This window comes from Oratosquilla oratoria, chromosome 4 (assembly GCF_046742065.1).
Source record: "Oratosquilla oratoria isolate Oo_2021 chromosome 4, ASM4674206v1, whole genome shotgun sequence".
Taxonomy (NCBI): Eukaryota; Metazoa; Arthropoda; class Malacostraca; order Stomatopoda; family Squillidae; genus Oratosquilla; species Oratosquilla oratoria.
This window is the reverse complement of record NC_134780.1, coordinates 77,142,369-77,157,368: the sequence shown is the minus strand read 5'-3', so window position 1 is coordinate 77,157,368 and position 15,000 is coordinate 77,142,369. Positions and strand designations below refer to the sequence as shown.

At 41.0% G+C, this 15,000-nt stretch overlaps 1 protein-coding gene across 6 annotated transcripts in view; it reads left to right on the top strand.

The window, feature by feature from the left end:
* The window catches only part of FER (tyrosine-protein kinase Fer), a 92,804-nt gene that overhangs the window by 59,814 nt on the left and 17,990 nt on the right, over positions 1-15,000 (top strand). For 4 of the 6 annotated variants that reach the window (XM_076184421.1, XM_076184420.1, XM_076184419.1 and 1 more), the window contains exons 5-9: positions 2,030-2,222; positions 3,123-3,260; positions 5,054-5,311; positions 5,760-6,045; positions 13,251-13,313. In XM_076184421.1, the coding sequence (XP_076040536.1) occupies positions 2,030-2,222; positions 3,123-3,260; positions 5,054-5,311; positions 5,760-6,045; positions 13,251-13,313 (938 nt within the window). The remainder of the gene's footprint in view (positions 1-2,029; positions 2,223-3,122; positions 3,261-5,053; positions 5,312-5,759; positions 6,046-13,250; positions 13,314-15,000) is intronic. The other 2 variants (XM_076184422.1, XM_076184423.1) reach the window with 1 other exon arrangement.

The window sequence follows — 15,000 nt, the reverse complement described above, 5'->3', positions numbered from 1 at the left end:
GGAGGAGAAGGGGAATGGGGAAAAGAGGAGGAGGAGGAGCAGGATGAATAGTGAGGAGGAAGTGAGGGAAAGGGAGGAGAAAGGGAGGAGGAAGCGAGGAAGAGGAGAAGAAGGAAGGAGGAGTAGGAGGAGAAGGAGGAAGGTAAGAGGATGAGAAGGAGTAAGGAGGCCAAGGAAGAGGAAATGATAAACGAGGAGGATTTATCGAGAGAGGAGAGAAGAGGGCTTCCATATTTTCAACAACTTAATGATTTATTTCTCAGAACTCATCTGTTCTTAGTGTGTGTGTAGGGTCGCTGAAGAAACTGTTCTTGTTCTTGTTCTTGTTCTTGTTGGACGCTTCGGTCCTGTGTGTTATTGACACCATCACTCCCAACAGCATTTTCACCATCATCACCATCAGTGTCGTCATCGTCACCATGGACTATTACCAATACTATCACCGTTACTAACACCGTCACTACCACTACCAACATCACTCTCACTTACACTACTACTACCAACACTATACCATCACTACTACGACCACTAGAACTTACACTATTACTACTAACACCACTATACCATCACTGCTACGATCACTAAAACTTAAGCCATTACTACTACCACCACCATTACTACCACATTAATACCACCGCAGTCACTAACACCGCTACTAATACCACTACCACTTAAACCACTACTATCACCATTAACACATCACCACGCCCACTTACACCACTACTGTACTATCACCGCCAATACTCATCAGCATTAGGAACCACGAACACCAGTCACCAATACCATCACCAACTCCACCATCTCCATCTCCATCTCCATCTCCACCATCAAGTGGATACCCTGTCTTCACTCGATTTTCTTCTACTTCTTCCTCTTCATCTTTCTCGTCTTCCTCCTCTTACACTTGATTTTCTTTGTCTTCTTCCTCTTCCTGTTCCTCTTTTTTTCATTTTTTCACTTACTTTTTCTTCTTCCTCTTCTTCCTCTTCCTCTTTCTCCTCTTTCTCCTCTTTCTCTTCTTTCTCAATATTTTGAAATTCCTCGCAGAAGAGTTCATTGACCGCCTCCACTTGATAATTTTTTTTTATTTATTATTATTATTTTTTTTTTTTCAAAATTTCTTGCAGAGATCAGAGGGATTTTTTTTAGGATTTCTTGCGGAGAGCCGAAGAGACTTTTCCTTTTTTTTTTTGCAGAGATCAGAGGGATTTTTTTTTTCAGGATTTCTTGCGGAGAGCGGAAGAGGCTTATTTTTTTCAAAATTTCTTGCAGAGAGCAAAGTTGTTTCAAAATTTTTCACAAAGAATGGAAAGGACTTAATTTTTCTTTCTTGCAGAGAACCGAAGCCTCTTAAAAAGTAGATATCCGAAGTAAATTTTCTTTTCAATAAATTTCTTGCACGGAATGAAAACGACTTTTATTTTTCAAATTTCTCACAGAGAACCGAAAGGACTTTTTTCAAATTTTCTTGCAGAGAACGGAAAGGACTTTATTCGAAATTTCTTGCAGAGAACCGAAGTGACTTCTTCATTTTCTCGAATTTCCTTGCAGAGAACGGAAGGGATTTTATTCGAAATTTCTTGCAGAGAACCGAAGTGACTTTTTCATTTTCTCGAATTTCCTTGCAGGGAAGCCGGGAAGGGATTTTATTCGAAATTTCTTGCAGAGAACCGAAGTGACTTTTTCATTTTCTCGAATTTTCTTGCAGGGAAACCGGGAAGGGATTTTATTCGAAATTTCTTGCAGACAACAAAAGTGACTTTTTCATTTTCTCGAATTTTCTTGCAGGGAACCCGGGAAGGGATTTTATTCGAAATTTCTTGCAGACAACAAAAGTGACTTTTTCATTTTCTCGAATTTTCTTGCAGGGAACCCGGGAAGGGATTTTATTCGAAATTTCTTGCAGAGAACCGAAGTGACTTTTTTCATTTTCTCGAATTTCCTTGCAGGGAAACCGGGAACAGGTTTTATTCGAAATTTCTTGCAGACAACAAAAGTGACTTTTTCATTTTCTCGAATTTTCTTGCAGGGAAACCGGGAAGGAAACTGGAGGACCTGAAGGAGCGTTACCAGAAGTCTTGCCGGAAACTACACCAGGTACACAACGACTACGTCCTCCTGTTGTGTGAAGCCGCCGACTACGAGAGAGACTTCAGGACCGTTCTCCTTCCCGGGCTTCTGGAGTACCAGCAGACCGTGCAAGAGGACATGATTTCGAAATGGTGCGTTTGGTAAAATAAATAAATGAATAAGTAAGTAAGAAAATAATAGAAAAAATAGAAAAATCTGTCTTGCTCATTACTTTTGCCTGATTGAAACTGTTGACAGTATTTCTTTTAATTCTTATCAAACGAAGCAGATTATTGTGCTCAACATCAATCATGCATTGCAATTTCTTAGCAGATATGTTCAGCGTTCAAGACTTGAGTCACAATAAGTTATAATGATTATAGATACAGACAAGAGACCTTTTGGTCCACAACGAAGTGAGATTGCAAAAAAATATAAATAGATAAATAATATTTATAAATCAATTCTATCACTAAAGGTTTCCCTCTTATAAGGGAGGGGTAGCCAGTCAAGGTACATACCCACTCCCATGTACCACCCTCTCCCACTCTCATCTTAGCTCCTCGTGGATGATGGGTCATCCCTGTATCCTGCCTACTGCTCTGGGTCAGATGCAATGCAGGAAGGCACAGCACATCCACGCAGGGCCGTTTCATTTACAAAGCGACCCCCCTCCTCCTCATCCAATGAAAATAAATAAGTTAGATAAATAAGTCAATAATATAAAAATGAAAATAGAAACTAAGAATTGCGTGCTTACATAAGTATATTTGGAGTTTTCTAACTATACCGTTAAAATCTATACTAAAGTGTTCCCTAAGAAAATAATTGATTTCTTCAATATATCAACTAATCAACTTTAACCAGAACAATCAATAAGGACTCCAACCATTCCTGACCACACAGAGCAAAGAAAAACCGCAATTATCCACAAGAATTACGACAACCAATCACGTTATTTGTTGTCCCTTACGTCATCGACAGTGGGCGGAACCTGACTGACCGTGTCGTTTGATCTAAAGGAGCCTAATTCGGATTCTGTTCCCGCACAGGCACGGCATCCTGACCGAGGTGCTGGAGCTCACAGACATGACGCAGGGCGGCTACTCGCAGCTCCAGGCGGTCGTCACCGCCGCCGTGGCCAGGATCTCGCCCGCGACAGAATATACCGCCTTCACGGAGACCAACAAGTACGTGCAGACTCTTCTGTATCTCTATCTCTCTATATTATGACAAATAAGACTGAAGGTGGAAGAAGCAGACGAGGAGTAATGGGAGAAATTCTCCCATTACTCCTCGTCTGCTTCTTCCACCTTCAGTCTTATATATATATATTATATTATACATATATATATATATATACACATATATACTGTATATATATATATGTATATATAGATAAATATATATGAATATATATATATATATATGTATATATATATATGTATATATATGTATGTATGTATATGTATATATATGCAAAATAACCACAGGAGAAGGGAAACTTGTAGACAGTAAGTACTTTCGTATATTACATCTTCAGCATACATACATATACCAAGGCTTTTTCCCCCTTACAAGGGAGATAGCCAAAAATTAAAAGGTATAAAATCATTCCCACCCATTCCATCCCTGAATGCACTCCACACCCCTCCACCCTCCCTCTTATCTACATCTTCAGACTAAATGAAAAAGATACAGAGTGGTGTTTAGATATAAATATCAGGTAGCAACTGCACGAGGGGAGGTGGAAGACAATACAATGCAGAGGGGTGACCTTACCTCCATGGACCTGACCAACACATATCGATCAATCTGGCGGAAACATCTTGGTCACCATTTGGATTACCAATTTATCACATTCAAAATGTCCATAGCTTAAGTTTATACTCTAATCAAAGTGCCTGATATTAAGCAAGATTCTATTACATTTCCTCATGTAGATTCTTTCCTTTGGCTAAAATTGTTGCCTCGGACCAATCAGTGTGATGGTTGTATAATGTTTTGTGTTGAAATAACGCATGATTTCCCTGGGCAGATCTCACACTATATTTATGTTGGGAAGTCCTTGTTTCCAAGTTTTTTCCCAGTTTGTCCAATAATTTGTTACAGTCTTGCCATGGCATTTTATAAACAACATCGTTGTTGTTAGGCGGGTTGTTCTTAAATAATGTTTCCTTAATGATGTGGTCATATTTAAAAGCTACTTTGATATCCAATTTCTTGAGTAAGTTGACAATACTAAGAAAGCTTTCATGAAAAGGAAGAACAAGTGTATTAAGTTGTTTATGGTTTTCTTGTTCTTGATTGTGTGCTTTGTAAAAACGTTTCTTGGCAGTATTGTGTGATTGATTAAGAATATGAGTGGGATATTTGAACTTTTCTCCAGTATTCCGGATAGTGCAAATTCCGTCTTAAAAATATCGGAATCTGAAATCCTGTAAGCTCTCAAGTACATGGAAATAGAAACTGATCTTTTTTCATTGATAAGGTGATTAATTTTTATTCTAATCACCATATCAACGTAAAACGATCGGTTTTTTATTTCCATATACTTAAGGATTTCAGAATAAAGTGTCATTATTTCTCTATGGATAGAGATTTCCTTCACCACAGACAAAATGATGTGGGGCTCTGGTCCGTAGGGGCGCCCCATAACCTAAACTTCTAAATTATATACTGAATGCTACTGAGCAGCTTTTTAACCCCACAATAACATGCAACCAATACCATATATATATATATATATATATATATATATATATATATATATATATGTATATATATACATATGTGTATATATGTATATATATATACATTGCAAGATATGTTTATTGATATATTAAATTCCGTATTCATTTATCTAATAATTCCTTTACTGTCGTGTGTCCTTTTGGATTTATCTATTTATCTATATGTTTGTTTGTTTGTTGTTTATGTTTACTGTCGTTCTAATCAGCGTTGGATGCTCTTGCTTCCGTAGGGGCTCGCCTCCTGACCCAGTCCAGTTCGAGTTTTGCAGCGACCTGCTCGGGGAGGGCGTCGGGTCCTTGCAGGCCGGTCAGCTCGCCGTCGACTCCCTCACGGTCGATTCCTTGCGGCTCCGACTTACCGACCTCGAGAACCGCCTGAGGGAGGTGACGACGGAGCTCCGCGAGAAACAGAACCTGCTGAACCAGCACGAGACGGAGGTGGTCAACATTCGGAACAACGCGCTGCAGGACAGTAACATCGCCTTCAGGTAGGTGCTCCTCCACTCGAAGTCAGATTTTGGTGGACTTCGAAGTGATTTTTTTTTGTTTTTTTTAATGCAAGTCATTTCTTTCTATTACTTTATTGCGTAGTATTGCCTTATTTGTATGCATATTCTTTCTTATGTTTTTGTTCTGTATTCCCTTGTATTTGGTTTGAATTGAGTTGTTCAACAAAAACTGTCATTAATATCTTAATTATACAAGCAGCCTATACAGCGATGGTGACGTCATCTACCCGTCGGCGATGACGTCATCCACACGCCGGGGATGACGTCATATCACACCCGGCGGTGATGACGTCACATCGCACACTGCCGCCTTTTGGATGACGTCATGTCGCATTCGGTCTTGATGACGTCATGTCGTCCCGTGTGACGCGACGATGACGTCATGTCGCCACGCAGTCCAGTGACTCGTCTCCTGTTCCTTCCACAGGCTGCCTGTGTTGAAGCGAGCCAGCGATGTCCTTAGGCGAGAACTCAACGAACTCCGATGTAAGGAGTCTTGGCTTCAGCATCAATACCGCATCATCCACGAGCCCCTGGCCGCCCTCGGCTGCGAAGAAGCACCTCAGCCTTGGGAAGGAGGAGGAGGAGGAGGAGGTGGAGGAAATCCAGTAGTAGGAGGAGGAGGAGGAGGAGGTGGTGGTGGCAGTGGAGGGAGTGGAGGAGGAGGAGGAGGAGGAGGAGGAGGCCAAACAGGGCAAGTGAACGGGGATTCGGTAAGACTTTGTTTGTGTGTTGGTTTGGTGGAGGAGGAGGAGGAGGAGGGGGAAGAGGAGGAGATGGGAGGGGGGTGGGGGGCATTGTCATTCATTTGCTCCTTTATTTCCAGCGCTGGGGTCACCATCTTGGGGAAGGAGTGCACTCCACCAATTTAAGGGTGGGCAAAGGTTGTTGAGTGGATGCACAGTTGTGGATCTTGGCAACATCTGTGACTCAGTGTAGGCTCGCGTTTAGAGAGAATATTACTCTCTCTCTCCCTCTCTCCCTCCCTCCTCTCTCTCCCTTACTCCCCCTCCCCCTCTCTCTCTATCTATCTATCTATCTATCTATCTACTCTCTATCTCCTATCTCCCTTTCTCTCTCCTATCTCCTCCTATCTCTCTCTCTTTTTCTCTCTCCCCTATCTCCTCCTATCTCCCTTTCTCTCTCCCTATCTCTCTCTCTCTTTCTCTCTCTACTCTCTGTACTCTACTCTCTCTCTCTCTCTCTCTCTCTCTCTCTCTCTCTCTCTCTTTCTCTCTCTCTCTCTCTCTCTCTCTCTCTCTCTCTCTTTCTACTCTCTCTCTACCCTCTATCTCCTCCTATCTCCCTTTCTCTCTCTCCTTCTCTCTCCTCCTATCTCCCTCTCTCTCCTTCTCTCTCCTCCTATCTCCTCCTATCTCCCTCTCTCTCTCTCTCTCTCTCTCTCTCTCTCTCTCTCTCTCTCTCTCTCTCTCTCTCTCTCTCTCTCTCTTTCTCTCTCTCTCTCTTTAATCGCTTATGTACCCCGTGTGGGGATATTGACTACCTCAGTGTGATGCCGTCCGAAATGGAAGGACTTTGGCGACGCCCATACGAGCCAGAGTGAATGGAAAAATCTCCCCTCAAAAAAAAAAAAAAAAAAAAAAAAAAAAAAAAAAAAAATATATATATATATATATATATATATATATATATATATATATATATATATATATTTATTACTCATACCTTGTATACTATGCCTCCGTCCCCTTTGCTTTCTCCTTTTAAGCATCTCTCCCAAGGATAGAAGCGCTGGTTATTGCCGACGAAGTACGACACGTCTTTTTGTCTTTCCCGTGGTCGAAAGCGAGCGTTGTCCCTCTACTCTCCCACCCACCCTCCACCGGGGTGGGGGGAGGAAGAGGAACGTGGGAGAAGGAAAAAGGATGCTGTGGGCCTTTGTCGAGGAAAAGGTCATTAGCCCCAATTAATCAGGAGGGAATTCCCTTTTTTTTTTTTTTTTTTTTTTTTTTTTTTTTTTTTTTTTTTTTTTTTTTTTTTTTTTTTTTTTTTTTTTTTTTTTTTTTTTTTTTTTTTTTTTATCCCGACAGCTTTGGTTGATCTTGTCCTTCAACACTCAATTTTCGATTTGATTGGGGAGGGTGGGGGGAACGGGGGTGGGGAGAATGCCGGGAGGGAAGGAGGGAGGGAGGGAGGTGGGAGAGGAACGTGCGGTGAATGGTGAGTGGCTGGTGCTGGTTGAGTGGTGTTAGTAGGAGTGGCAGTGTTAATGCTGGTACTGTATAATAACACCATCATATATATATATATATATATATATATATATATATATTAACCACAATACACTTTAATTCTAAGCCATCAACATCGGGAGACCGAATGGAGGCCAACATGCAGAAATTGAAATGCGGTACTGCCAAGGACTCGAACTCAGCAATCACATGACAAGTGCCGTAGTAACTTACCAACTATGCTATCAAGATAGATATAAGTTGAGAGCAACTTTTCTTATGTATTTGTATGCTCGAGTTATATACACATGCATGAAAAAAATCATGTATGTATATATAACTCAAGCATACAAATATATAAGAAAAGTTGCGCTCAACTTATATCTCTTTTGATAGCGTAGTTGGTAAGTTACTACGGCACTTGTCATGTGATTGCTGAGTTCGAGTCCTTGGCAGTACCGCATTTCAATTTCTGCATGTCGGCCTCCATTGGGTCTCCCGATGTTGATGGCTTAGAATTAAAGTGCATTGTGGTTGTTAAAATGTATCTCTAATCACTGGGACCCATTCAGTGTTGTACACACACACACACACACACACACACACACACACACACACACACACACACACACACACACACACACACACACACACACACACACATATATATATATATGTATATATATATATATATATATATATATATATATATATATATATATATATTGTCAAAATGGGCTCTCTAGAACAGGGGTTCTTAACCTTTTTTCTCCAATTCCCCACTTTTTAGTGAGCCAACTCTCCATTTCCCACCACAGCATCGGTGACAACAAGAAGACACCAGAAACAAACAAAAAGAAACAAAAACACATCGATTAAAAAAAAAAAGACTGGTTCTTCTGTCCGACCGGTAAATTCCCCACTTGGCAACTCCGCCATTCCCCACCAGTGGGGAATTCCCCACTGGTTAAGAACCACTGCTCTAGAAGATAATCACGACTTCTGCAAATGGTCTAAGACTCTTTCTCTCTATCTCTCTTTATCTGTCTCTCTTTCTCTCGCTCTGTCTGTCTCTCTCTCTTTATCTTTTTTATCAATCTTTATCTCTTTCTTTTATCTCTCTCTGTCACACACACACACACACACACACACACACACACACACACACACACACACACACACACACACACACACACACACACACACACACACAGACACGCACACACACATCAGACCTCTTTGATCCATAAAGGCTGACGCCCTTTCATCCCCCTCCCCCTCCCATTCCTCATCCTTCCCCCTCTCCCACCCCCCTCCTATCCCTGTTTCCCCCCCCCCCCCCGCTTTTTTTTTTCTCTCTCTTTTTCTTTCTTCGCGTCCGGTTTCCATCTTCTTGGCCCATCAACCTGCTGGTGTTGGTCTTTGTGTTAAGCCCCGGAGAGAGCTACTACGGTGGGAGGGGTGATCTGACCATATGGGATTAAAGGCGTGGAAGGAACTGGTGGGTCTCGTCGAAGTCGTCTTCGTCGTCGAAGTCGTCGTCGTCGTGGCTGGCTGGTCAGGGGCGAGAAGGTGGTGGTGGTGGTGATATTAGTAGCATATGTTAGTCATGGGGCGGTGACAATAGTGATGATTGTGTACAAAATGGTGAAAGCATAGAACCAGTGATGGGTATCCACTTGTGGTGATCTTGTGAGATGGACATCGGAGAGACTCATCTCCCTCTTGCCCATTTACGAAACCTATCAACCCCGTCACCTCTATATGGAGGACCAGCCCCGAAGGGCTGGTCGTTGGTCCTCGGAATGGGCCTCAAGATCTATCTCAATCAGCCTTCCATCGTTTCACATGTGGAGAACTAACAATCGGTGACTGATCTTCCCAGTGCGACCGTTGCCAGCTCCTGTAGGGCTCCGGGTTTCCAGTCATTCAACGCCGTGGAATCGGTTGATGAGAACATAACAACGATAATGGAAACATTTCGTTTAATTGAGAGGGCAAATCAAGTGAAAACTCTTTTTCCAATCTTCATTGTTATTCCTGTGTTCACTGTGGACAGGAGGGATAGGAGTGGCGGTAGGATTGTGGGATTAGGTGAGACGGCGTTGGGGATTAGATTTATGGAGTCTCGGTTTGGGTCCCAGGGGAGGCGGGGGAGGGGGGAGGGGGGGAGGGGGGGAATCATTTCCGGCGAACTTGTTGCTTGTTACGTAACTTTTGTAGCACCCACTTTGTCTCTCAAATCCCCCTCCTCATTCCCCCTCATCCCTTTCCCTCTCCCGTTTCCCCTATCCTTCTTCCCCTCTTTCCCTACAATTCCCTTGCCCATTTCCCTCTCCTTTACCCCTCTCTTTCCCCATCCTGTTCTCTCTCCCTTTCCTCCATCCTATTCCAATTCCCGTTCCCTCTCCCTTGTCCTTTCCCATCCCATCCCATTCCAAACTGTTGTGTCATCTCTAATTATTGCCGTTTCTTTGATCGTCTGTGACATTACATTACTTTCGTTTTTTAAGTTACATTTCCCTTCATTCTCTACGTCATCTTGCTTCCCATTCACCTCCCCACAATTGAAATCACCCACCGGTACCTCGTTATCATCTTATATTAACTTCTTTAAATGAGTGGCCATCTTTATCAACATCACTTGATGATCGCCCTTGTTTTGTGACCTTGTGGGGTTATACACTACAGCAATGTCTGTTTTATTATTCTCAAATTCTGTTTTCTTGTTTATTAGTTTCCGTCTTTCCTTCTTCTATTCCCACGTTACCCACCGTTATGTCTTTTTTCCAATAACATCACCACAATTATTTTATCTGTCTCTTTTGAACTGCATTTTCCACCGTTAATATGCAATGGCTTGTGTGCGCGTCTTCGTAATAATAATAATAATAATGAAATAATAATAATAGGTTTATTGAGATAGCAGTGATACACTGACAATAATACAATTGAGCACTTTTATGAGTAATATAGTAATTATAAGAGTGATATGCTTAGTCTAAAATTCATAATGAGTTTATTGTGCGGACAATGGATGGAATGGCCCTGTTCTTGTATCGGTCAGTCCTCGTGCGTGGGTTTGCGTGGGCGTGTGCGTGCGTGTATGTTCGTTTCGAATCTAAATTCCTGTTCACATTTAGCAAACGTGTTTCAAGCGTCCTGATGGCAGAATGCGTGCAATAATGGTGAACCTTAATCCTATTGCTAATGTACCCACTCTGATGTTTAATTAAACTCCCCCCTACCCCTCCCTACCCCTTCTTCCTCCCCTCAAACCTCCCAACAATGCATTCGCGGTCTTTTGCCTCTGGTAATGATGGTTTATGTCTCTCTGTTCGGAGATTTCAGAAACCAAAACGTGCACAGTTGCGGGCATTGGAAGTCAACCGGGAATTTAACATAATATGATTAGGGCTTCAGCACATTTCTAGGTTACAGAACACAATCTGTTATCTAATGATTAAAATACAAAACGAATAAATAGATAAGTGAATAAATACAGATAAATAGAACGTTACTGCGTGAATTATTCATTTGTTTGTCTGTGCATTCACTTGCATGTTTATTTTGTAATTTCATCAATTAGGTAACAAATTTATTTAGTGTTCTGTAGTCATGTAGCATTTGATGATGATAGTGATGTGGTTTAACGTCACAAACTCCCTCCCTATCAGGAGGCTAGGACGGTGGCCCTTACAGAAGGACTTTGTAGCGTGGAATTTAATATGAAACTTCTACAATGATTGAATCCTTTTCTTACTTCAGTTTTACGAGGGTTTCGTCTGTGATAACCAGTGCTTCTATCCTACGGGACATTGGTATGCGCAAGAGGTAGAGTTATGGCGATGGTCAAGGAGAGACATAGTGAAGGAATAGTAGAAAAGAGGGAGAGTAAAAGTCAATAATCATAAAATGATACTGCGTGACTCTGGTCCGTATGGGTGTCACAGCCATGGAGACAGGCATGTCTTTACGCGTGTCAAAAAAAAAAAAAAAAAGAAGAAAAAAAAAAAATATATATATATATATATATATATATATTACAGTTACAGCATAGAAAAAAGTATATGTGTGCATGTATGCAAATATGCAAGTGTACATACTGGTGTATATTTTTATATGTTGAATAAGTATAAATGGTGACCTTTATTCCTAATTGCAGTGATGATTTTTTTTTTCTTAGGCATGCAGGTCGATTTTTGTATTATGGGTGTTGCATTATTATTTTTGTGTGAAATATCCCATTATTTTTACCTCTTAGGTACATCCATCTACATTTATCATCATTTTTGTTCACAGTTTACTCAGTGATTTTTTTCACCAGTTTATATATATATAATTTCTATAAGTATGAATATATATTCCTTATATTTCTGTCTGTTGCTGCACTGTGTTAAGAACTTAGCGTAATTGATATTGTTTCTTTATTAGTCTTTTGCTTTTCTAATGATATTAGTAATTAAATGTTTTTTAGCACTTTTCTTGACAATTAGATTTTTGTTAATATGTTCATTATTTATTCATTCATGTCTTCATCCTGTCATCCATTTTCTTTGCTGATAGTTAGGTAGCTTAGCAACGCCCATGATAACACTGACGCTCACAAACAATCATCCACTCGGAAACAAAATGAATAGATGAAATAGATTAATAAGTAGATCACCAAAGGAGCTGAACACAACCACAATGGCATTGACCTCATGCAGATGCAACTTATGATAACACTGACGCTCACAATCATCCACTTGGAAACAAAATGAATAGATGAAATAGATTAATAAGTAAATCACCCAAGGAGCTGAACACAACCACAATGACATTGACCTCACGCAGATACAACTTATGTTAAAGAGTAGTTCTTGTGTTTTGCTGTAGGCCAAAAAAAAAGTTTTGTCATGTTTTTAAAGTAGGCTAGGCTATGTCTCTCCGTCGGTAATGAGAACAGGCTGATGATTTCAAATAACGTATTTTAACGGATTTTTTAAATTAAAAAAAATAACGGATTTAACGATTTTTTAACGGACTTATATTAAAAACGGGCATTTTTTTTGTCAATATGTTTCATTCGTGAAAAAAATCTTTAGCATTCCACTGCGTCAGATATGCATTTTATATGCATACTTCGTTATCATGCCCCAGCTCAATGACCAATTGCCATACCACAAATAATCATTTAGTCATTCCACAAGATCTCAAGGTCGAACAGAAGTTACATCTCACGCATAAACATGTTCCACGCCACAGGTCATGCCACAACACATTTCACATCTCATGCCAACCCCGCAATGTCAACTTCATTCCATACATGCCACATACGAATTTTTTTCCTCATTAACTCGACAAATCATCCCCAATTATTATAAGTAGTCATAGAGCTGCAGTGTCTCATCACCATACCACTCAATTATTTTTTTCCTCATTAATTCGACAAATCATCCCTAATTATTTTAAGTAGTCATAGAGCTGCAGTGTCTCATCATCATACCACTCAATTATTTTTTTCCTCATTAACTCGACAAATCATCCCCAATTATTTTAAGTAGTCATAGAGCTGCAGTGTCTCATCACCATACCACTCAATTATTTTTTTCCTCATTAACTCGACAAATCATCCCCAATTATTTTAAGTAGTCATAGAGCTGCAGTGTCTCATCATCATACCACTCACCAGCCACTTCACTGCTCATGCCACTTAACCATTTATGCTCTTTTTCGCACCCAAGCCCTTCCTACATTTGGGTCGTCTACTCCGTGCTCACTCTCACTTGAACCTGCCCGCATTCTCGGTACGTGGCTCGCCTCCACTTCAGCAGCGTCCTCCTCCCTCCCTCCTCCTCTTCCTCCTCCTCCTTCTCTCCCTCCTCCTCCTCTTCCTCCTCCTCCTCCTCCTCCTCCTCCTCCTCCTCCCTCTCCCCTCCCCCTCCCCCCCCGCTGCTTCAACCGCTGCAAATCCGCCGCCGCCTCTCTAGACTCCGCTTCCAGACTCAAACCTGCGAGCTTCCCTACTACGATTCTCTGCTGCCTCTCTCTCTCTCTCTCTCCCTCTCTCTCTCTCTCTCTCTCTCTCTCTTTCTTTCTTTCTCTTTGTCCCTCTTCTCTCTATATATCTCTTTATCTTTCCCTATATCTCCTATCTCTCCTTCTCTCTTTCTCTATATATCCTATCTCTCCTTTCTCTCTCTTTCTCTCTCTCTCTCTCTCTCTCTCTCTCTCTCTCTCTCTCTCTCTCTCTTATCTCTCCTTCTCTCTCCCTATCTCTCTCTCCCTCCCCCTCTCTCTCTCTCTCTCTCTCTCTCTCTCTCTCTCTCTCTCTCTCTCTCTCTCTCTCTCTCTCTCTCTCTCTCTCTCTCTCTCTCTCTCTCTCTCTCTCTCATTTTCTATTTATCTATATCTCTCTCAGTCTCTCGTTTTGTTTGGTGGTGGCCCTTTCTGACTTGTATTTTGTGTAACCCCCCCTCCTCCCTAGCCGTTATTGAAAATACATACACAATGTATATATATATATATATATATTCTAGTTAGTATATCTGCGGATTGTTTTATCTCCCCCCCCTCCCCCAAATGTGACACAAATATTTCAACCTCTTTCGTGGCTTTCCCTCAAGACCATTTAAGTGCACGTGCACTCAGATGGTCTCTTGTGCCTTGAAGCTTCCACAGTTTTTTGGCACCCAGAGGCACTGACCCTCTCCTTCCGCTTGCTAAGCTTCGTTGGGGCACTAAGTTTGGTTTCATTGGTTAGAACAAGCTTAGCTTAGTGTTGTTCTAGTTAGTGTTGCTTACAGTGTTTAGTGGGGCTGCAAGGTGATAGAAATTAAGTGCGATTTTATTGATGTAGATTAGTGAATTTCAGTCTTATGATTCTTTTGACGGTTTATGTGATTTGTATAATGCCTGTTGTAACTTAGCTGAATTTTTTTCGGAAAACATTGGTATGTTTTATAATGGAAAAGTATATTGGTGTGTGTGTATATGTCAAGATCGCTCATATATGTACGAGTATGAATAGAAATACATTCAAATTATATCATAAACTACTTTGTGTATATATACACTACTTTGTGTATATATACACACATTGAAACCTTCGGTACATGTGTATGTGTGTGGGTGTGGGTATCTGTGTGTGAGTGCGTGTGCGTGCGCGTTTTTATGATTGCCAGTTTTGTTAAAAGTTCTGCAGGATTCTACTGAATTTGAAGAATCTCAGTGTTCTTATGGTCGATGTCGATTCCTTGTTTTGGGACAACGATTCCCTCGTCTTTCGTGTACAAAACTTCCCAAGTTGATCAGTTTTCTTCATTTCTACTTTTTCCTTAAATTTACCTGGCTTCTTTGACATATTTCATTCTTGATTTTTATCTATTCATTTATTTTATTCATTTTTACGAAGGTCACTTTCTCATCATTGTCTCCCAAAGCACACTCCCTCCTTCCCGTCCACAACCTCATCCTGAACTTTCCCAATATGGC